The sequence below is a fragment of the Chinchilla lanigera genome, unplaced genomic scaffold, assembly GCF_000276665.1.
Source record: "Chinchilla lanigera isolate Chin_1 unplaced genomic scaffold, ChiLan1.0 scaffold00029, whole genome shotgun sequence".
Taxonomy (NCBI): Eukaryota; Metazoa; Chordata; class Mammalia; order Rodentia; family Chinchillidae; genus Chinchilla; species Chinchilla lanigera.
In genome coordinates this window covers 17,066,044-17,090,327 of record NW_004955430.1, presented here as the reverse complement: position 1 = coordinate 17,090,327, position 24,284 = coordinate 17,066,044, and the positions used below count along the sequence as shown (strand labels likewise).

General features: G+C 37.7%; 1 protein-coding gene across 1 annotated transcript in view; it reads right to left on the bottom strand.

Annotated features, from left to right (window-relative positions):
- Positions 1–22,792, bottom strand: part of Rarb (retinoic acid receptor, beta) — a gene marked incomplete at its 5' end in the record, with an annotated part of 390,023 nt that extends 367,231 nt beyond the window's left edge. The window contains 1 exon segment of the mRNA XM_005387488.2: positions 22,346–22,792. Within this exon segment, the coding sequence (XP_005387545.1) occupies positions 22,346–22,523 (178 nt within the window).
- Positions 22,793–24,284: the final 1,492 nt, after the last annotated feature.

Sequence of the window (24,284 nt, the reverse complement as noted above, 5' to 3'; positions counted from 1 at the left end):
AAGTATATATTATGAAAAATATTTTCTTTGACTTAATGCTTATGAGATGAATCTACATTAACATGTGACTCTAGTTTATTGCTTTCCAACGAGTGTAATATTTAACGTATTACATATACCACTATATATATATACCGTATATCTATATCTACATATATCAGTATTTATTATAAGAATGAAATTCCGCTATTTGTAACAACATGGGTGAACCTGGAAGATATTGTGTTATGTACAATAAACTAAGCACAGAAAGGCAAATACCACCTGATCTCATTTATATATGGTTTCTTAAAAAGTTGATCTCCTACACACAGAGAATAGAATGGTGGCTTCCAGATTACAGGTGGTCAGAAGAAAGGGAAGATGGGAAGGTGTTGGTCAGAGACACTTCAGGGTAACAGAATACATGGGAGAATAAACCTCCAGAGATCTGTAGTATAGCAGCGTGACTATAAATGATGACATATTTGCATTCTTGATAAATATAAAGAAAATGAATATATGCACTCCCAATACTATACCAACGCCCCCGCCCAACATACAAAACGACTACTTTAGTATGTTACTAGTGAAGTCTACCACCCTAATTCTAATGTCATCAAAATTTATTTTCTGCTCTGTGCACCAGACAGACCTGTGCCCATGCAAACCAGAAGGACCTGTGCACTGGCCCCCACCCAACTCCACACCAGTACATTCTGTACCCTGGCCACAGCCATCTGCCAACTTATGGACAAAGGCAATGCTCATGGAGAGAAGGTAAGCCCAGAGGATCAGCAAATTCAGTGAGAAATTACAGACCTGGCCAGCAGCTCTCGTCCCAAGAAAAGCCCACATCTATTATAAGCTACAAAGACAGTGTGGGGTTTTACTTTGAGAGCGACTCCTTCACTGCAGGCTAGAGTTGGAGGAGAAACTCAAGGCACACCCCGCACATTGCTGGAGAGTGTTTAACCAAGCATTATTCTGGGAAGGTATTAATTGTTTAACTACAACCACAGGACAACTGTATGACATTTACCTCAGCACTTCCTGTGCTATCTTCTCACAGTGATTGCATTAAAGACAGTCATAGGAGGCAGCTGCAGAAAGTGTGCAGTCCAGGCATAGACCCCTGAGAAGGTTAAACTCAGGATGGGAAGGCCACAGGCTACAGACACCTCTGTGAGAAACCAGGCTCACCAAGTGTGGCTTTTAGAGACAGCTGGATTTGAAAGTACTGACATTAAGTCTAGCAGTCTGCTTGAACCCCTGCCCTGATGCCTGTACCTACCAAAGATCAGTGGTCTAACTGCTGTCCACATCTACCAATGCAAACAAAGATAAACCTCGACTTCAGTGGTTGCCATAGTCTGGGGTGCATGGATAGAGAGGCAAGTAGAACACCTCCAAAAACCATAGGCCTTAAAGCTAAGTGGGGAAAATTGAGACTTGCTGGATTTCAAGACTGTATACCCTGAAAAGCAAAAACAAAACTCCTGCTCCCTCAAAAATATAGAGGATATTTTGAGGGAGATAATCAAAATTTTTTCTTTCTTTTTCCTGCCTTGACATTTGGGGCTTTGGGGTCTCTTTTTTCTCCTTTTACTTTTTTCCTTTTTATTTTTCTTTTTTCCCTTTATTTTGCCCTCTACTTTGAACAGTATCTTTGGATATACATACACACAACGAAATGATAAGTAATGTTCAGCAAATGTTCTTATATATCACCTTCTATAATTAGCTTTTTTCTGTATAGTATGATCTCCTAAAATGAACTCCCTTGTCAAATTTTCTGTATAAATAATAAAATATTAGTAATAGCTTCACACTGCATATTAGAGCTCTAGACTACTTCATTCTACATAACTGCGCCTCCATACCGTTTGACATGCTTTGCACTTCCTCTCCTTCCCTGTGCTTATGATGCTCTTTCTATTCTGTTTCTCTATTCCACATAAAAGTGAAATCATGCAGTGTCTGTTTTCTTGTGCCTGTATCACTTCACTTAGCATAGTGTTCTACAGATTCAACACGCCATTGCAAATGACACAATCTTTTTTAAGATAAAACATTACTCCGGTCTGTGTCCTTAATATTTCAATATTCATTCATCAGTTAATAGACACTTAAGTTGCTTTCATAGCTTATTATAATCAATGTTCACTCTAATATTAATACACAAATATTTTTATCTAAACAAACTAATTAAATAATCATTTTACCAACTGGTTGATAATATAATTTTAAATACTTGATATACATCTTGAAACTGAGTGAAGCTATATAATATATATGATCATATATAAAAAGTATATGTCACATATATTTATATAGTCTCTTTCATGTTTATTTTCCCTTTTCCATATGATCATTTTCTTTCTTACTCTGAAAAGCAATAATCTACACACATAACTGAAAGAAAATTACAATGCAAATTGCTAAAATATCTGCCTATAAAATATATCACAACAGCTGTTAGCCAAGAATATATTCCAAAGTAGCAGGAACAGATAAGAGGAACAATAAAATAATAAAGTCACGAGCAATAAAACTTGATAATTTCTACTCTTTTTTATGACAAATTTATTGCTTAGAATGAGGTACTGACAAGCAATTACAATTGAGTTAATTGAAACATATAAAACAATAAAAAGCACAATCAGACCCTGCATATGACGAAACAGATCTTACTCAGAGAAGTGACTTCTGAACTTTTTAGGGACTTAACATTTTAATGTTCCTATCTTCACTTCATGACAACAGATATTTTGCCTTAAAATCTATTTTTTAAAGATTTCTTTTGACATTGGAACAATCTTTAAGGTATCTAAGTACTCAAGAGATGTTGGCTTCTATTCCATGAGAATACAATTTTGTTTGGATTAGAAAAAATATAAAACCAACTGAAATTGTGATCAATGGAAAGAGGAGACAAATAACTAAACAAAAAGGAGGCTGTAGAACAAGTGATGAACTGCTTTCCCATTGCTTAGATTGTTTGCCATCACCCAAAGGCTTTGCATTTGTAACTCCAAGTTGCCTTTTGCATATTTGGTTATATAGTGAATGAAAGTTTACAGCTTGCATTTTCTCACTCTTCCATGAGGAGCTTCTAGATTGTGATCTTTATGAGGGCATGGCTCTGTCTTTCATTTGGAGAGTACACCCTAACTCTTGGGGGAGTGTAAGGCATTAAAGGTACTTGTGCTATCTAATGTGACTTACTGGCATTTTAAGCAGAACAAGTGTTATTTGGTTTCGGCTTTTTTGTTTTGTGCTATAGATGGTCTAATATGATACAGACACTGAATATCCTCTGCTGCTATTCATTAACTACCTGCCTCAGTTATCACAGCAAAGCAATATCTGCATATTTGCAGACACATACTGAGAAACAATTCCATCCCCAGTAAAATTGGTTGAAGGGAAAGATGTGATAAGTGGAGATTAATAAGGAAAATGTTCTTTATAAATATTGTATTTAAATTAGGTTACAACAGTAGCTCCAAACCTTGTAACAACCAATGAAAAGGAAGTATGATCAAATGCATATCAGTGACCATCAGATGTAAAAATATCTTTTTTACTCATTATAAACATGACTATTTGTGCTGTAGAAATTAGAAAAGATATTGTCCTCCTAATGACTCTCAAGTAGAATAAATACTCAGGGATACAGTGGCCTAAATTCTTAACAACATCCAACATGGAAATGGGAAACAAGCATGAATTAATAATAGTGAGTAAAAAAAACCCCAAGAGACTATAATTTAAAACTATCTTTTCATTATGACTATAATTATATAAAATTACATATGTGTATATGGACCAAATCAAAAGTGAGGAAAATAAATAAAGTTCAAGTTTCTGGAGTTTATTTTAGATGAATTTCTTATTCCTACATTTTGATATCTTGTTACTAGAATATCTGTAAGCTACTTCTATTCAATAAAAACATGTATTAAAATAAATTACAGGCTATGGTATCCAATAATAAATAAGAAAATAATCTGTTTTAAAGATCCAACTACTTTTACTAAAACTTAGGACCTGAAAACATAATTAACTCCATGAAAGCATCAACCAATAATTTAAAAGACAACTATATTCATTTCTACCAATGAGTGTTTTTTAAAGGGTAGTAAGAAATCTGAAGAATAAATAACTTATGTGAGGCCCCAAGAGGCTACAATGCCTTACCATGTCTGATCTATAAATTATTTAACAATGAAAAAATTTTTATTTGTACTTTAAGAATCATACCAGAAAATTTCTTATTTCTACTCTGATATTTACAAAGTTATATGAATTCATTAGGCATAGATACTGCCTTTATATCCTATAAGATCCAGAGATGAAGAACCACGTAAATATTAGATTTTGAACATTCAAGATTCTCAATCATTGTTGCACTTCTGTAAAGCTGTTTAAATAAGTACTTCCAGAATAACTGCTGTGACTCTGTATTATATCAACACTCTGCCTCTTCTCCTCAGAGACTCCTCTCCATGCCCCCACCTCCTCCGCCTGCTTTACATTATAGCAAAACCTACACATCAGCAAATTCACAGGATTCCTTGCCTATGCAATCAGAGACAACACAGTGAATTTTCTCCTGAAGATTGAATTTCTCATCAAAGCACACTACTGTGTCTTGTTACACTGGATTACAGATATTTTAATCTCCACTGAGGGAATATAATTTAAGGACACAGAATTCCTGGTTTAGGATGTGCCACTTCAAGTCCTTGAATAAATGATGCAAAATGAGCTAATATCTTCCCTCAACTTACTTAACTCTTAGTTACCGTAAACCACCCCAGAAAAGTGGTTTAAAAGTTCAATGTAGATCTTTTCATTTATTCCCCCATGTGCCCTGGAATGAAAACTCAGTTATTCAGTAAAAATAAAATCAGTGAGAAGGTCCCTGGTGAAAGGCACCATCACTTACGGGACAGGAGACAATATGGTACATGCCCTCCAGAGTGCACAGTTCCTTGGGAGGGATGAATATCTAAACCAAGGGCCACACTGCAAAGTGGAATAAACAGAACTCTTTATTAGCGATATAAACTCCTGTGGTGAGGACCCCGAGGAAGCACAGGTAGATTCTGCAGGAAACTTTCATTCAAAAAGCAATAGGAATAACCTAGAAGCAACATCTGAGCATTTGGAAATTAGTGATGCAGTATTGTGAGTGAGAATCTATAGGAAAATTGTTGGGGCTTTTTAAACTGCCCATTCATTACACTGAAATGCCCTTGCAATACACAGAAGTTACACTGGGTCTGTTATACATGTCAGTGCCTTCCCAATAAGTTGTATCTATAGATTCCTTTGTCTTCTACATGCTCAAACATGAGGATAAAGGGAAGAAACCAGAGGAGGCCAACACAAATCCACACAAACCAATCAGTTGCCTTCAGGGAATTAATTGACTGACTCGATTTATCACAACTTTCTGAACTGGATGATGTTTTTTGATGGCACATCTGGCAATATCATAAAAACTTCAGGTCCCGAGTGATTAGACAGGAATTACTTTTGTAAATCATTTATGACTATTACTGATGTAAGCTTGTTTTGAGCAGCAAGAGACAAAAGTAGCCAAGGACAAAGAAAAAAAAAATCTGGGGGTGGGAAAGCCCCTTTCTCTTCAAGATGCCTTTTAGAAGGGCTTGCCATTTATCATTTGAAACTAGAAAATTGCAGTCATTAATAGATTGGAATTAATTAAGCACAGCTCAAGGAATCACCCCACAGTCTCTTTCTCATTTGCTTGTTAAAGAAAAGCATTCTTTCGCTGAGCAGTTGAAGCTTTTTATGAAAAAATGTGGCACACTGTGACCTCAGGCAGAACTTCCCAGTTAAACATCTCCTGCTGTGCTCTGTAATGCAAGACACATAGTAAGATTAGAAATACTTCATATTTCTCCCCAAATTAAAATAATATATATTTTTGCACATATCAGTACCTTAATGACCACATGAAAGAAACATTATCATTTGGAAACATAAACTATCTTTTCCCATGAGTGTTTTGTCGAATGTGTCTGTCTGGAGTGTGGGTTTGGGAGCAGAGGGCGAGGGAGCACGTTCATTGACTATTCCTCTTGTGTCCAAAGGGAATTAATCTGATTGAAGAAAATGCATTCCTGAACCCATCTGCTTCTGTCTGCTGAGACTGACTTCCTTCCAGGAGAGGGTAAGGTCTAGATACTGTTAGTTTCCATTTCCACTTTATCTTCAACTTCCTATTTCCCATTTCCTAGCTCCTTGCTTCTCAATCAATAAACCAATCCACGCTAAGGAATCAATTGGGCTTCATTGAGGCTCGAGCAATGTGTCTCCAATGCATTCTTTCTGTCATTCCTAAACCTTGGAGGCAGATAAAACTGACACATGCAACACTGAGACAGTAGAAGGTGACGTGTGTGTCAAGGGCCGTACAGCTGGGCCACACCAGAGGTTTTTCTGACTCTAAAATCTATATGCTTTTAAACTTGCTGCTTCACATTTTTCATGACCTGTCCTTGTCTCTTGGATCCACTCACAGTTACTCTGTGCAGCCAGCTGTGGTAGCGTGTGGCTGTAATCCCAGCTACTTAGAAGGCTGAGTCAGGAGGATTTTGGGTACAAGGCCAGCCTGCACAACCTAGCAAGACCCCCATCTCAAAAAACAAACAAATGAACAAACGCTCATAGACCAAATTTTTGTGGGGGACACTATAGCTTTTTCCTGGGTGGCCTTGGGCCCCTATTCCCAGATGTGGACTGGTCTTGTGGGCCGTTGGGTCTTTGACAAAGGAGTATAACCTCAAATCCATGGTTTCCCTATGCATAAAAAAACAAAATCACTGGCTGAGGAAAATGGTTTTTATGGAGAACTGCCTAAAGACTGCGAAGACCATTTATTTATCTTGACACTCTAATATTTATTTTGGGATTAGACTCAGGTTGTCAGAGAGCTATGTACCTGGAGACACTGTTTTGGATGCCTGCGGGGACCTTTCACTGCCTGAGCTTTGGAATGATTAATTTGGCCTACACTGAGAGGTTTTATTAAAAACACTAACACGTATCAAGGGCCAAACTCACTGCTGAGTTGCCATACAGTCATCTGTGTTTCTCTGGGTGTGGGGGTGACTTCATTCTGTGAATCTCTCAACTATGTGATCATGGCTTTTAGGTCATTTGAACAACATTTATCATTCACATCATTAGATGCATTTTAATGCATTGGCCTCAAATTGGTTTCCATCCATTTCCCTATGTGCTCTTTTCCCAAATGCACTCTTTCACAATTAAAAAAAGTATGTATAATTTTTTTTAGTAAATGATCACAAAATCCTTTTATTTCCTTTCCAAAATAAAGTATGGTATCATAATGAGTTAATTTAAGAAATAGTTCATAAATCTGTTTTGGAAGAAATGAGTTAATGCATATAGTTTCTTGTAGACATGGTAATGATTATTATGACAGTAATAGCGGTAAGACATATATTCTTTCTGGATCTTTAAATCAGAGAAGGCCTTAGTTATGGATGAAGTACACGGAAAGCAGATGGTATAACTTTCAAATACACTGATAGAATAACTCCGCATTCCAAAATATACGCTTGGAAATTCTATCACTGCAGAGTCAAGACCTTCACTGGAAAGTTAGCATTTCAAAATGCCATTCTGAAGGGAGAATTCTTGGAAATGAGATCAAGTGTGAGACACTTAGCTCTCAGAGAACAAGGACTGTGATTTAAGTAGGATTTTTGTTTCAGATTACTACAACTGTCTTAGCTTAGTAAAAGGTCTCCATTCCTTCATTTTAATGAAGTATACAAGTTATTATTAAATGGGATTCTTCACTCATTCAGCAGACACTTAAGGGGCAGCTACTATATGCCAAGCACTGGAGTGCTAAGGACACAGTGCTGAGCACTCTGGTCATGGCCCCTCAGTGAAGCTAAAGAAAGCTTCAAGAACAATGCCATGGCCTAGAAGGAAACGCTACTGACATGCCGCTCAAATCTGGCACAAATCCACTGCCACCTTAAAATATGTAAGCGATATATATGAAAATATATATATATTTTCACATATATATGTGAAAAATAGAATAGTAAGTAATCTAAATAATTCATAGTGTTAAATCTAGTTATGTAACTTGATTTTTCCATTGAATATTTTTGTATCAATATATTTCTTTCTGCACTAACATTTTAAAGGTTGCTTATTTATTTTCCTTCTCTCAATATTTTAATCACTTATTTTAGCTAGGTTTTAAACAAAATTATAAATATGTCTGTGTTAATATCCACATTTTTCCTTGTTCTCTTGGGTCTTCATTTGCTTAAGCGTCTTTTTTTTTTTTTTTTTTCCAGTACTGGAAATCGAACTCACGACCTTGCGCTTGCCAGGCAGGCGCTGTGCCGCTGAGCTAAATCCCCAGCTCCTGCTTAAGCTTCTAATGTCACATTAAATTTATATTAAATAAATCTGTATGTTTTCTCTTTTAATTTGTCTGTTATGAAAGGTACCTCAGCCAGGAATCTAGCAATGGGTGAAAATTCTTTCTAATAATTTATGAAAATGCCAGCAACCCATATGCTCTCTGAAAGAAACTGCTTTCTATTCAATATTATATTTCTACTATCTACCTATGTTGTTGCCTGTAATTCATTTTTTCTAAGGAATAGTGTTCAATTTACTGAGTAGGCCATTACGTTTGCTTTCTTTCATATATATATACATTTTTGTTTTGTTTTGTTTTGTTTTTGTTTTTGTTTTTTGAGGCAGGGTCTTGCTCTATACAGTATTCTGGGTTTCAACTCATTACGTAGAGTAGGTTGGCCCTGCACTTGCAGTATCCTCCTACCGCAGCCTCTTGAGTGCTAGGATTACAGGAAGGCACCACTACATCTGGCTGCCCATAGATAGATATTTGGATGGTACCCAACATTTACAATCCATGAATAGGCCTAATACAAACATCCTAAACATGAATCTTATGTGTTCATATTAAAGGATTTCTCTAGCATAATACTCAGAAGTTAAATTTTTTGGTTATAGGGAATCTAAATATTCAATTTTATAAGATACAATTTTCAAAGCGATCGTAGATTCTGAGTTGCAGAATCCATCTCAATGTATTCATTGATCTATATCCTGCCCAACACTTGACATTGTCATACTCAATTTTTACAACTTTAATGGCTGTAAAACAGCATTCCATTGTTGTTCTGAATTGCATCTCCCCTGATTACTAATGATTGGTTGACATGAGACATTTAAATTCCTTTTTCAGTGATGAAGTGTTTTTTTATTTGGATTACCTTTTTCTTCTAGTTTAAATAAGTTCTTTGCCAGGAGTGGTGGCACACACCTGTAATCCCAGCACTTGCGAGGCTGAGGCAGGAGGATTGTTGCAAGTTTGAGACCAGCCTAGGCTACAAAGTGAGCCTGAGCTGCATAGCAAGACCCTGTCTCAAAAAGACAAACCAACAAACAAAAAAATAAATAATTCTTTACATATTTATATTTTCTATAATGTGTTTATCAATTGCATTTTCAATAGAAGTGCACTGATTCCTGGTGTTTAATCTTGGTCTTTTCCCATTATTTCATAGTACTTTTCAGCCTGTCCAATTCCGAGCATAACCCTCTGTTTTCTGTTGTCAAAGTAAAGATTTAAAAATTGTGAGAAGCATTAAAGATTGCAACCTATGCATATATATGTACATATGTATTTATACAGAGAACATATACATGTGTTCAATATATATGTACATATATACACATTTTAAAACACAAATATATATATATATATATATGCATTTATACTTTAACCTATTTGGGGATTCAGAATTGCACAAAATAATATCAGCATTGGTATATGTGTGCCTTGATTTGTTACTTGGCTTAATTTCTGGAATAAGTTTCTTGTGGAAGAAGAAATGACTATAGGAGTTCAAGCACAGAGGTCAATGAGGCTGTGAAGGTCACTTCATATCTCAGAGCTTTCCATCAGGACTCACAGAAATACCCATGTTGTCACATTCTGATAGAAGAGGATTACTAAATACGTGTAAGGGTAGCGGTCCTTTCTACCATGTGGTTATCATTAAAGTGCTATTTACTTGTGCAAAATGTCAAGGTTAACTTTTTCTCTTAGGTATCTTTTTTCGGATTGGTTAACTTCATAATCATTAAGCAATTAACATTAGAGTAGCCTGGTATTGACAGAAGCAAATCCATAACATCTGAGAAATGCATGTTATTATAAACATCACTAAAATTAAATCAAGCACTCTTAGAGATTGTTTATAGAGGCAAAGTGAGTTGCAGGCTCTGTAGGTCCTAGGAGAAAAGAGTTAACCCTTTGACTAAGTTCCTTGACTTAGCAAAATACACATCTATGAAAGATAATCTTACGTACATGTGTATTTCTTGCATGTAAACTCTTTGTGATCAATTCAAAATTATCCATCAGGCCATGCTCACTTATGAAAAAGGATCTTTTCCAGTACCCAACTTTTAAATCACCCCTAGAGAATTCTGAAATTTAAAAGTAAATCTTGGTAGGCCACAAACTCTGAAGTTAAGCTTCCATCTTCCATATGCAGACTTCAGAAATATGTGGCAAAACACATATGTATACAGAAAGAATTTTGCATTTTAGAGGCAATTGTTAGAATGCCTGACCGATGAAACAACCACCCAGTGACAACAAAGGGTTTGCCTATAAGTGGACAGATTGTGAGTATTTAGCAAAACACTTAATAACAACTATTGATATTTTTTTTGTGCTAACATTACCATAAGTAATTTCCATATATCAGTTGATGAAAATATTCTCATCTTTTGAGGATTCCATTATTACCCTTAGTTTACAGGTAATAATTCCATTATTACCCTTAGTTTACTGCACCAAGATTATCATCATTAACACTATTTTTGTTCAACAAGATGAACCAGGTGTGCATGGTGACACACAATTATAATTTCAGCATTTGGGAGGCTGAGGCAGAAGGATCACCTGAGTTCGAGGCTAGTGTGGGCTACACGGTAAGACCTTGTTTCGACAACAAATCAACAACAAAACTAAACTAAAACAAAACCAAAGAAGAAACTTTCCTAATTAGCATTTCTGTATTAAAACATAAGCTATCGGAGACTGGATAATCTCCAAAGTATCTCTCACAGAGCCCCAGGACACCCACTAGGAAACAGTGGCTGGGAAACTTCATGCTATCCATGGTGATCACATGCCACAGATAGTCACCCTTGTTCTCAAAAGGCTGCTAAATTTGTTTATTTTGTCTGAATATTTGTAAATACTAAGGGAATTTGGCAAAATACCTTAGTACTAAATTAATGATATACATTCTCAGTGGAAAGTGGTAATTTCCAATGAATAGTACAATAACTTCTTAAAAATTTGGAGACTATATTGAAAAAAACTGTGTGTGCAGATTTTAATCCTATTAAATTTGACTCACTGTGTTATACACACATAGTAAGTGATGAGGGTGAAGTTAACCAGAGAAGGATTTAGTTAGGCTCAGAATTGAGTTAAGTTTATATGTAGTAAAAACATTAAGTCACCTCAGAAAAACTTAACTGGGTTTTTGGTCAAAAAGAACTAAAAAATCCCAGATGTGGAGAACTAATGGAGTAAGATCTAAAGACCACAACAGAGGCTGTATAGGAAAAATCATATAACAAAGTTAGATCTATAGACAAAGGAGAAAAACATTTAATTAAAGAGAAATGGTAGTTGCTGAATGAATTGAAATTTGTGTCTATAATGATAGAGAGGCCACCAAGAATTCTGGACATTATAAGGTTTGATTTAGTTAACTAAATTTATAGCTCACCAATGCTGAAGACAGACTTCCAGATAAGCCAAAAAATAACATTTAAGATAATAAAGAACTGATAATTATAGTGATGTGATCACTGTCACCAATATTTCCTCAGTGACTGACACTTGAATATGAACTTATAAACAGTTTTCCTGTATAGTTTCACAAATTCAATATGACAATAAAGAGAAACCTTGCAGTTCTGAGGCAAAGGGTTTAAGGTTAAGAGTAAAATTGATATTAAAGAGACCATGTTAGAGTAAAGGAAAGGATGGGATTTTGCTATCCAGTGATAAGACAGAAAGAAAGCTGGAGGAAAAAAAGAGAAATTCAGTTTTTAAAAAATGTGAACTTTGTGTTATGACCATGGCCTTGTGGCTTCCAGAATCAATTGGGGGTCACCCATACTGGCCATGTAGAAAAAATATTCTTCAAACATTATGCACTACTTTGAGGCAAAGGAGTTACATAAAAATAAGAAAGTCATTGTGAAGACAAAATTACAAGAAAATAAAAGAACAGATTTATTTATTTATTTTCTTTTTGTACCAGGTATCAAACTCAGGACCTTGCACTTGCCAGGCAGGTGCTTGTGCCACTGAGCTATATCCCCGGACCAAGAATAGATTTTTTTTAGTGGTAGAAGTCAAAGTGTGGTTTTTCTTGCTCAGCGGTAGGAAGTTATGATTCCTATTTTAGTTCCCTAGAGAGCCTGTCACTAAACACCACACACAGTATTTGCAGCCAAAGTCCAAGACCAAGGTCTTGGCAAGGTTGGTAACAGCTACCCTCACAACCTCATGTGATTGTCTGCTAAGATCCTACATCCAAATAAGGCGACATTCACAGGTACAGAGGACAAAGACTTCAACACCTTTTGGGAGGCACAGTTCAACCCATCTTAGTCCCACAACTCTTCCCAGTGAGTCCTAAAATGATGAGTTGTCAATGGCAGACTCTGACTTGACATCAAATAAGAACCACTCTGAGGGATTTAACCAGAAAGCACTCACAGAGACTCCGAGCTGCCTAGTACTATACTTACCATGTATGCACTAACTAATTATCAGAAGAGTGGGTTCACAGATAACTATAGCTTTGATTCCTTTCTGCACACTGTAGGGACACCAGCTACACATCAAGAATCAGAAGCAAGGGCCAAGCACTTCCTTCATAAGCCCACATGCAATTCCAAATAGGAAAAGTTATTTTGTGTAAGTCTCCTGCATATGGCTTTTCTCACTGCCATGCTCACTGCCCTCTGCTTGGTATAAGCACTAAGTTAGACTTTCAAAACCTTTTTAAATTCATTCCACTTAAAAATTCCTCTCCATTCAACAACTAGATAATTTGTGCCCCTTCCCTTTCCTTTCCTTCCCTTCTCTTTTCTTTCCCTCCCTCCTTTCCTCCTTTCCTTGTTTTCTTCCTTCCCCTTCCTTCCTCTCCTTCTCCCTTCCTTCCTTCCTTCCTTCCTTCCTTCCTTCCTTCCTTCCTTCCTTCCTTCCTTCCTTCCTTTCTTCCTTCCTTTTTGTCATTCCTTCTTGGACTTAAAATTGATTACATGACCTTCACACTGAGCTACATTCCCAAGTCTTTTTATTTTTATTTTTTATTTTGAGACAGGTCATGTCAAGTTAATAAGTTGCCCAGGCTGGGATCAAACATGTCATCCTCCCGCCTCAGCCATCCACACATGGGCCACCACACATGGCTAGAACATTTGTTTTCTAAGTAATTTGCTACTGTTAGTTTTCAGTCATTCATGCATTCACCCATTCATTTATTCCAGTGCTTCTCAATATTTTCTACCAAAGGGTGTTTTAAGTAACATAGTTAAGAACACTTATTGTACTAATCCAAAATGAAGGTAATAGATCATACAGGCCACCAACATATTTTCAAAGACGTTAATATAATGCCCTGATTACAGTAACAAGAATGAATGACAGGAGAGCAATTTAAAAATAGGAGTTAGTTCAGTGCATAAAGGCCCATAAAGAAGCAGTGAGATGCTGGTCCTGTGTGCAGAATTACAATAAATGTTTTAGCTACAAATGTAGACTGATCACAGTGTTTGTCTCACATACCAAAACTAGCACTTCTATCAGTGACATGGCTTCTGAAATGGTGAGTGACTCTTAGAAAAGTTCCAAACAGAACTCAGACTGGCCTATTCTCAACTTGCTCAGCAATAACAGCTCTAAAAGTTCAGGGGATAATAAAAGCACACGCTAATGTTTGGCATTTATATCTAGAAAGCAGTAATGGTTTAGGTTCAGTTCATCACAGTCTCCTTGTAGGGCATTCTTAACATGGAAGTCTGGTGAGACATAGGGAAGTCAAGAGGATGGGAGGCAATTCTTTATTTGCAACTACCTTGCCCTCTGCAGAACATTCAGCCTCCCTGCCCAGTTCACTCAATGCCTCTGGTGCTCCCAACCAGTGCCACATCCAAAAACACATCTACAAGTTTCCAAAATTCCCCCAGCAGCAAGAACCATGGATTCAGTCACTCCACAAACACATGAGTCTCTACTCTGTCCCAGGGATCAGGTGAACAGAGGAAGAGCAGCCTTGACAACCAAAGACATCAGAATAAAACACCACAGTAAACTGAAGTATGTATAAGGCACAGAGGATGTCAGGGTGGGACGGGGCGGGACAAGCTTTACAAGCCCTAGGCCACGGAGAGCAAAGAGCAGTCAGAGTTTTGTATCTAAATGGTGTGAGGTGACTTTGACTTCCCCAAGGGAAAGCAAGATCCTTGAAGACACGGTGCTTACAGAAATCTTTGTGTATCCATAGCAACAATGCAGTTGTGAAAATAAGCCTGGCTTTGATTAGAGCAAGAAGAGTTTAAACCCATTTCAAAAAAAAAAAAAAAACCCATTTCCACCATTTTTGTTTGAACAGTCTTAGGAAACTTGGTACCATGGTGCTTTCTCTCTCTTTTTCCCTTTTCCTGTTGGCAGATGAAGGTAATCTGTGTAGCACACTAAATGGTTATTATTTTTCATACTTATTCCAATATCGAAGTAAAAACAAAGTCAGAAAGCCCATTGGTTGGTCTGGTGACCTCAACTCCTCAGAAGTGGCCTGCAGCTCAAATAACAGAGCTGAATAAATTCACTTTCTCTCTCTTCTCCCATGTTCTCTCTCCATTGTATATTTTATTTTTTGATTGTGGTGTGATATCTGCATATACTCATTTTATTTATTTATTTATTTTTTTGTCTTTTTGAGACAGGGTCTCACTATGCAGTTCAGGCCGGTGTTGAGCTCTCTTTGTAGCCCAGGCTGGTCTCGAACTCACAACGATTCTCCTGCCTCAGCCTCCTGAGGGCTGGGATTACAGGCATGTGCCACCACGCCCGGTAATCCTCTGTATATACTCAGGATGTTCAACATGGTGTTTAGATTCCTTTATGTATTGGGTAGTGATCAACTCAAGGTAATTAGCATATCATTACCTTAAACTTTTCTCATTTTGATATGGTGAGTATATTTAAACTTTTTTCTTGCCAGGCGTGAGTAAATATTTTGAGATATAAAATGTTACTGTTAATCATACTTACCCTATTATACCACAAAATCCCCTTTATTATTTTTATATTTGCTTTTTAAAAATTTTATTAGTACATGTTTGCAATACATGAAATTTTCATTAATCTTAGAGAATAGAATCACCTTGATTCTTTTTTATTTCTCTTCTCCTTCCTACTCACCTCTCTGTATCTCTAGACCCTTTTTTCCCATTTTCATTATTATTATTATTTTTTAATTCATGCTTATGACAAAATCCTCTTTAAATGGGAGGGTCATTCAAAAGTCAGAGGAAGCCAAAGTAGAGAAAAAGCAAAGACAAATAGGGGAGCTGCAACACGTGACTAACCAAGCCTAAATGACAGCTTTTGTGGCACTGCCTGAGATGTATGCCGGAGAGGACAAACAGGTCCTCCTGTGTGTACTGCCTTGGAGGTCAATCTTCTACCACTCAAGACCATCTGAATATAACCCATCTGAATCTGTAGAACCTGTACATTGATGAATTAATTGAAGCAAAACTTTGGAGCATATGGGAAATCTTGTATTTCATACCAGCCAACTCAGAGCTTTTGAGTAATTTTAATTATTCAGAAGTTTAATTTTCATGAAGTCAAAAATGTTCTTTTTAAATGTCTCTACTTAATTATCTAAGAAATAAAATTGGAATATCCTTACTGCTATGGTTTATGTCTGGATGTCCCTCCAAAACCTCAGGCAGTCATGGAGGTCTGGCTTTTTCAGAGGTAGCTGAATCTAGAATGTGTGATTGATTCATTGTCCAATGCTTAAGGGATTAAGGGTGTGAGCACCACACCCTCCCTAGGGCAGGTAGCCTGCATACAATATAAGGGACAGAAAGAAGCTTGTCCCTCTGCTACCATGAACTGTTGCTCCTCTGCCATGTGCCACCCTGCCTCTGAGCCAGTCAATTATGGACGGAAACCTCTGCAAACTGTGAGCTAAATAAACCTTTCCCCCTTTAACTTTGGGTGTTGGGTATTTTGTCTCAACAGCAAGAAAAGCAACTAAGACACTTACCTGAAGGAATTCTAGTATGAAGCCTATCTAATCTAATCACTCTCTCTTTTCATCATTCTTGGTCTTTGTGCATATACTCCAAACATAACCTCCCTAGGAAGAATCACTGGCAGGAGAAACTTGAAGGAAAACTCATTCTTGTTTTATGATTGCCTCTATTTACCGAATGTCTTCTTATATTCAAGAACACATGTCTATGGTTGGGATTCTCCTTTGGGCACTGCAGTTGATCTGATGAAAGAGAACTATAATCTTTTGGTTTATTATTCATGTTCATAAATTCTTGACACAGTGAAGGCTAGCTCTTCAGCAGAAGTACTCTAAGGACCACATGTCCTACTTGTGCAGTCTGGGGAAACAGAAGTATGTTGAGAGACATGAAGTCTCCTTTATTATGTGGGAGCAGGGCCACTGAATTAACCACTACCTGTTCACCTTTATGGAATGGCCTCCTACAGGATACATATGTGGCTCTAGGTCTAGGCAAGTCCACTCAACTGGTTCCATTATGCTAAAAGTGAAATTTCTCTTGCTCAAATACTCAGATAAAGACTTTGACCTCAGCAAGTCAGTAATCAAAGGCAGATGAAATAGGCAAAAAATATAACTAAGTTTAGCCATTTCCAACAAGTTCTTGTACTTTCTCTCACTTCATTTAGCTTAATATATGGGTACAGACCATACAGTTATATTTGATATTCATGCAATAACAATGATATACTAATCTCCAGAAATCTTAAAATCAGGTAAGATTCCTGTTTGATGGAGTCACTGTGTAAGTTTAAGGACAAAGGTAAATCATTAGAAAGACAAGACTAAAGAACAAAGATGTGACGGTCCATAGGAATTTGTTAGTTTTACTTGCCATCAGTCTGCATATATTTATTTAAAACAGGAGCCACTCTTCTGGGTTTATGTTCCTAGTACCCTGGATTAAGAATTCCTTGTCTAAAACTGGCTCTATACTCTGCTTCAGATGATCTAACAAGGCTTTTCTTCATTTAAAACAAAAAAAATGGAAATACGTTTAATTTTATGTTCTGACTTTGGTAATTCAGAGACTGCATAGACTATTTCTCCAGAAGGTTGGGGTTTTGTAAGCAAATACACTATTTTGCAATTTTGACAGGAGGGCACTTTCTGGCCATTAAAGAGGCAAGGGAAAAGAACTCTCATTTAAAGATGCTGGAGTTAAACTGAGATCATTTTGAGAGAGGCTCTGAAGCCAAAATGCTTAACAATATTTTCCAGCTTGCAACAACCTATAAAAAAAGCACATGTGCAGCAATAAAACAGAACAAGCAGCCATGAAAGGAACATAAAGAGAGACAGACGGACTGTTGTCCAACTTTCACAGAGAGCCCTGGAACATAAAATTTTGAGTGTTCCCTGGCACAGCATGTCAGGCTTTTTTCCCATTGGAAGTCATGCTCACTACAGCCATTTGCAGCAGCACCCTCACTACAGATTCCACCCTCAACTCCCCATTGCAATGAAAAAATGATAGAGGTGTTTCATAGAAACTGGTGAAATTAAAGAAGTTTCAAAGTCCCTTATACATCTGTCATCTTCAAGGACTCCCTGAAGCATCACGGATAAAGGTACCCATGACAGGGCTGTGGATTATCTAAGGGTTAAGTTGGTCTTGCTGCCTAATGTACTGGAGACCCAAAATCTGGGTTTGGAATTTGACTTAAACATGAACTGTGTAAGCTCTTTACTTTCTCTTAGCCTCAAGAACTTAAACGTTAAAATGGGACTTCTGCTAACGGCCTGGAATCACTGTCAGGAGGCTGCTGAAAAGATTAGGAATGATATACATTAAATGCTCTGTGGTGGATCCAGGTGTGCAATGGGGGTAGTTTTAATCTATGGCTTAATTCTCCTTTTTATTATAATTTCCCATGTTCTAAGACTATAGAAGATTCCATGCTTAAAATTTTAAGGCAGAATTCAAAGACAAGGAAGGGTATGTACGTGTAGAAGATATCTTCAAGTTCACTTATCTCCTGAAAATAACTGTTTTTCTTTAGGGTAGAAGACTGTACAGTACAGACTTTCTAAAAAATGACCAAGTCTATCTCTCTGGGTTATATGTGGTCATATCAATAATCAAGTACTCCATGCTGCACCCGGGATGGTGGCACACACCTATAATCCCAGCATACGGGAAGCTGATGCAGGAGGATCAGTGTGAGTTTGAGGCTAGTTTGGGCTGTATTAAGTGAGTTCAAGGCCAGGCTGTGCTACATAGTGAGACCCTGCCTCAAAAAAAACAAAAACAAAAACAGCCCCCCACCCCCCCCAAAAAAAAACCACAAAAAACAAATACTACATGCTACAGAATGACAGGGACCTTCTATGGTACAAACCAAGAATGGTGGGCTGTTTGTTTGTTCATGACATGGAGACCAGGAGAAAATCACATAGAATTGCAAGCCTCTTGGTGATGATGTGGGTTCACATCTGTATAGTACACATATTCCTTCTGACTTATACCCTCATTCAGTAGATATAAATATGATCATTATAAAAGACTACCCTATAAATGAAAAATATTATCTAGTTGATATAACACAAATTCAGAGAGGATAAATGACCATAAGCTAGACATAAAATATCTTCATATGTAAGAATGGGGACAAGAGGCACAAGAGGCAGAGAAAAGTTAAATGCACAGAGCTCAGGTTTTGATCTAGGAGATAAGGAGTGAATGGGGGAGGAGCAAGGAGGATGGAGGCTAAGGAGGTACACCATCTGCAGCTGCTCTGGAAACTGCTCTCACTTGCTTTGAGATAGAAAGTTCTTGAGTCTTTACAATTACATGGTGCTGACAGAACCTTATTACCAGGGCAGAAGAATTTATTCATCCTGGCTGAGCTGCAGAATACAGATGTATACAGATTATGAAAGAAACATTAGCACCCCTCAAAATTCAACAACATGAATCGCTTCATGGAGTCACTGTCCTACAAGTCTGCTCTCTTTTTGTTCCTTATTTGCCACCTTTCCCACCCTTTCTGTGTTGTTAGTTGAGAATTTTTGATTTGTGGCCACCTCCCTAACTACTTTCAGTACACGAATAAAATTTTAAATTTCTTTTCAGCCATGAAATTTTCTGTGGGTATCTTTTAAGACTTCACCCTTCCAGGATCTTTCTAAGACACAGGCTTTAATAAAGGCAATTCCCTTCTTGAGTGCCAACTAAGAGATTACATCTCAACAGTGGCCTTTTTAATGAATTTCATCTGAGCAGCTTTCATGTGCTTTGACTATATCAAGAAATAATAAAACAAGGCATTAGGCCTTCAAGTAAGCCAGCTTTGAAGTTTCCAGCCTGAACTTTCTGTGTCAACTCCTTTTTCTGCCTCCTTCAACTGCCATTCAGGGAGCAGTTACTCAGCGCTTCTTCAGCAAGGCCTTCTGAAAAAATTATCATCCGTCCTTTAATCTTTCTTTCTTTTTTGACTTTCAAACCCTTTCCTTCCAAAGGCTGAGACATATGTAGCTGTCAACATTTGACTAATTTTGATCCCTCCAAAATGACAACTGCATTATGGTTCAACCTTATAGTAATAATAGCATCTTGTCCATTACTAGTATTTGTGAAAGGAAAAGGGTTGCCTCATATTTAGAGCTGAAAGGAACCTCAAATGCGATTCAGTCCAGTTTGTTCAGTTTACAGACTGAGCTACAGTCTTCTCCACAGGAGAAGGAATTAGAAGAGCTAACATCACCAGTTATAGACCCTGGCTTAGATTTGCACTGATTTGACTCATCTTAATGCTCATAAATCCACAGCAGGGACTAGCAAAATTTTTCTATGCAGGAAAACAGTAAATATTTATGACCAATGGCTATAAAGTTATTGTAGCACAAAGACAGCTCTCGACAACATATAAGCAAATGAGCATGACTGCATTCCAACAAAACTTTACTTATAAAACAGATGGTAGGGTGGATTTGGCCTACAGGCTAGAGTTTACCAAGAACTGCTCTATAGAATTCTTAAACCTAAAGGTATCTGCAAGCAGATGGGTGAGGGATCTGTGTATTAAGAAACTGCTCAAGTGTTCAGTGCTGCTGGTCAGCATAAAGATTTCAGCCATCACTCCATTTACTGTATTCTGCATTTTCCTTAAAGTTACTTGCCATAGGAGACCAAAGTTGCTGGGATTTGCTCTTGGGTTTCTTGGAGCTGCAGGCTGTCTAAGAATTTCTAACATGCTAGATTTCATCACCTGGGATAGGAATCCTACTCATGTCTTCACTCTTTGGTTATTTCTATAAAATATACTTCTGATATAAGGAATGAAACCTGTTCAAGTGTGCTACCTACCAAGCTAGCTGAACTATGGAATTGAATACCCAGGCTCTTGGGTGACCTGTAATAGTTTTAACAATCATTTAGACCCCCTTACATTGAATGAAAGTAACTTCTTTGTACCAGTTGCATGTGGGGTGAACATATATACTGTTTGCACTTGTGTTTGGATCAGCAAGAGAATTTAGATAACGATACTTTTCCACTTGATAGTCAAGAAGCCATTTCTGCTATATGTACTTGAATGTGAAATTCAAAAGCTAAGAACAGGTCATTAAACATTTTAAAAGACTTCTTGGTTCTATATTTATGCCAGAAATCCAAAACAAAGAAGGGAAGATTGTAGCCAGGTCATTTCAAGAACAAAAACATGACAGTATTTACCAGGCTTGATATTCTTGTGATAGTAATCAGCATTTCTCCAGTGGAAGTCTACCTATTCATCGATGTCGTACACTTTTTGAAGGCATTATATCAATAGATAAGGGATTTTTTTTTTTTTGGTCTTTTTGAGACAGGATCTCACTATGCAGTTCAGGCTCGCCTTCAGCTCACTTTGCAGCCCAGGCTGGTCTTGAACTCACAACGATCCTCCTGCCTCAGCCTCCAGAGTGCTGGGATTACAGGTATGTACCACCATGCCCATCAGGGATTTTATTTAGATGGAGCAAGCCCCTTTTTTGCAGTGAGCTAATGATACAGGAGGAGAGAGCAGTTAAGGGACACAGAACACAATACAGAAATATGAAGGCAGTACTTTTATGTGCCAAACCATTGTTTGGAGGAACTCCCTCCTGAGCAGCAGTATGAGAAACATCACTAGTAAAAGCCATGCAGAACTCTGGGTGGGATATGAGCTAGGAGAGGGCAGAGAACACACCGTGCATTTCTGGCCAGCCCAACTGAGTTAAGAATACTTTTCATGTTCAACCATGTCAACTATTTCTACAAGGTGGAAGATTCCACTGGCTACCACAGCTTGACTTGAAACAGAGGGAACTTTTCCTTTGTTAAATCACGTAATGCTGATGCTTGCAACAGATAAGTCATATTTGTCTTGAAGAATTCTCTGATTACTTCTATTCTATACCAATTTCTATGCACAAGTTAAGAGAAGATCTCGGGTAAGAAACAGCTTAGCACAAAATTCAAAGTGGTCAAGGACATGATAAATGCGTAATGTGATATGAATTGACTCCCTGGGTAGTTGAGAACAGCTACAGATATCATCTATACACAGAAAATAAGAGGAGATTTCACAACTAGTATCAGCAATTTTTCCTGATGCAATCTCCTAATTCAGAGCTCACATTATTTATCAAACAGCCAATTTCCTCAGCTACAATAGCCATGTTCGCCGATTAGCTATCACACTTGCATTTTGTAAAATGGAGCAAAGGAGCTTAGAAGTACCAAAGGAAGCTCACCATTTATTTGGTTTAAGTCATATTTCTTCCTATAGAAGTAAAGTTAGAATTCTAGACCAAGAGAAAGCAACACAAACCAAATAAGAGCTTGCCCTGGAGATCAATCATCCTGTTTTTCAAGGCCATTAAGCCAGTCAACCAAAAGAAGCAACTGCAGTTGGACTTACTTGCTGGCGATGGAGTGCTGCATCCACTCGGCGGAGGGTGGCCATGGAGCCCATGGAGCGGAGGCAGGGAAAGCCCTCCGATGACAGGGGGAAAGAGCAATGGGTAGGGTGTGGCTGGATAATGAGTCATGTGTCCGTTCACTGCTGGAACAGGGCACGCGTGGCTACTGGTGGTCATGCTTCAGGCCTCACAGAAGGAAGGGTGCTCTGGGGCAGGAACACATCATTTCAGGTCTTGAACCAAGGTAACACAAGCCAGGAGTTCAGGTGGAGCTGTGCGCTGGGCCAGAGGCAAGACAGTTCAACTGGCTATCTGTCTTCTTCCCAGCATTCTTTCTCTGCCTCTCATTTTGCTACACTGACGACAGGAGAGATGCTTCTTTCATTCAACTTCTCCATTTAAGACTGGGGAGACACCAGGACCTTCAAAGTCTAGAGTTGTTAATTCTGTAAGAAAAATATACATATATATCACAAATCGAACCGTTTGTTTATCAAGATATTATACAAAAAACTGCTGATATTAATTCGGGTCTCCAAATTCCTTGTTCCTTTATACTATTTTGCAGTATTACATTTCTTAAATTCTTATATTCCAGTATAGGATAAAATCTGCACACAACTTGAAAATAACTAATCGTCCTATTTTGAACAGCAGAACTCCCACTAGTACCACTCAACCTGCTAAAATGCTCTCCGTGGCTCTTAAACAACTTGACACATTCCATGTGGGAGTGTTTGTTTTTGTCTGTCTCCCCCATTAGCATGTCCTCACCAGGAGGGCACGGTGTTTCTCTGTTTTGTTAACAGCTATGCTTCAAGCGCCTATAAAAGCAATAAATATCTGTTGACTGAAAGAAATTTTTGTTTGTTTTTTTTTAGGGAAATAAATCATGTAGTGCTACTCTAAACTATGTACTTTCAAGACTGTACATATTCTTATGTGAATAACATTGAACTTCATGTCAGCCATTTGGAAAGATCTATTGAGTGAGAAAAATATAATTATAGGGGAAAACTACTGTATAACTTAAAGACAACAGAAACACAGTAAAAGATTTCAAATCAGTTCCTACGTCAACATATACACATTTCTTATAAGAGTGGCATCTATCAGTTGATCTGTACAACCATCATTCACCCATGTAACTGTCCGTCACATCAGTCATACAGAAATCAAATCTAAACTTGTTGTTATATACAACATGGAAGAACACTAAATTGGTCCCTGTCCACATAAAGTTTCTAGTTTTAACAACTTCTCCTTGGGGTTTATAGTCTTAAGGAAGTCTGAACTCCTCATCTCCCACAAAGGACATAGTAGAGATGTTCAACACCTAGGATTCCTCCAGAGTGGAAAAACAAGACATCTAAAAGACATCCGAAGGTGGGCTGGTTGTGGATTTCATATACTCACCCTAGCCTCAGTCACCAGTGTACAATAGGTGCCCAAACTCTGGAGCCCATTGAATGGCAAGCACTGAATATCAACCCTGGTGGCTCCGAAGGAGAACAATATCTCAAGCCCCGCACAAAATAATTGTTAAGAGCAGGATTCTGTAGCCAGGCTGCCCAGACACAAATCATAATTCTGCACCTTGGAAATTATCTCACTTTTCAAACTATCACTTTTTTTTCCTGTAAAACAGGGATAATTAGAGAGTTTACTTCACATGGTTACTGTGAGAATTAAATGAGGTAATGTTACAGGAGAACAATGTCTGGTACAAACGCTAGGTAAAACTGCTGTTAATACATGCATTGTCTCATTCAACGCTATGCTTCTAAGAACAAGCTTGCTGGAAGAGACAAGAGGCTTTGGAGCTGGGACAGAAAGGAAACCCTGCACCGCATTGTGTCACTAGTGTAAAACTTGAAAGAGTTAAGTTAAACTCGGAGGTATGATAGACACTGTGAAATGATAGGAAACCACCGAAGA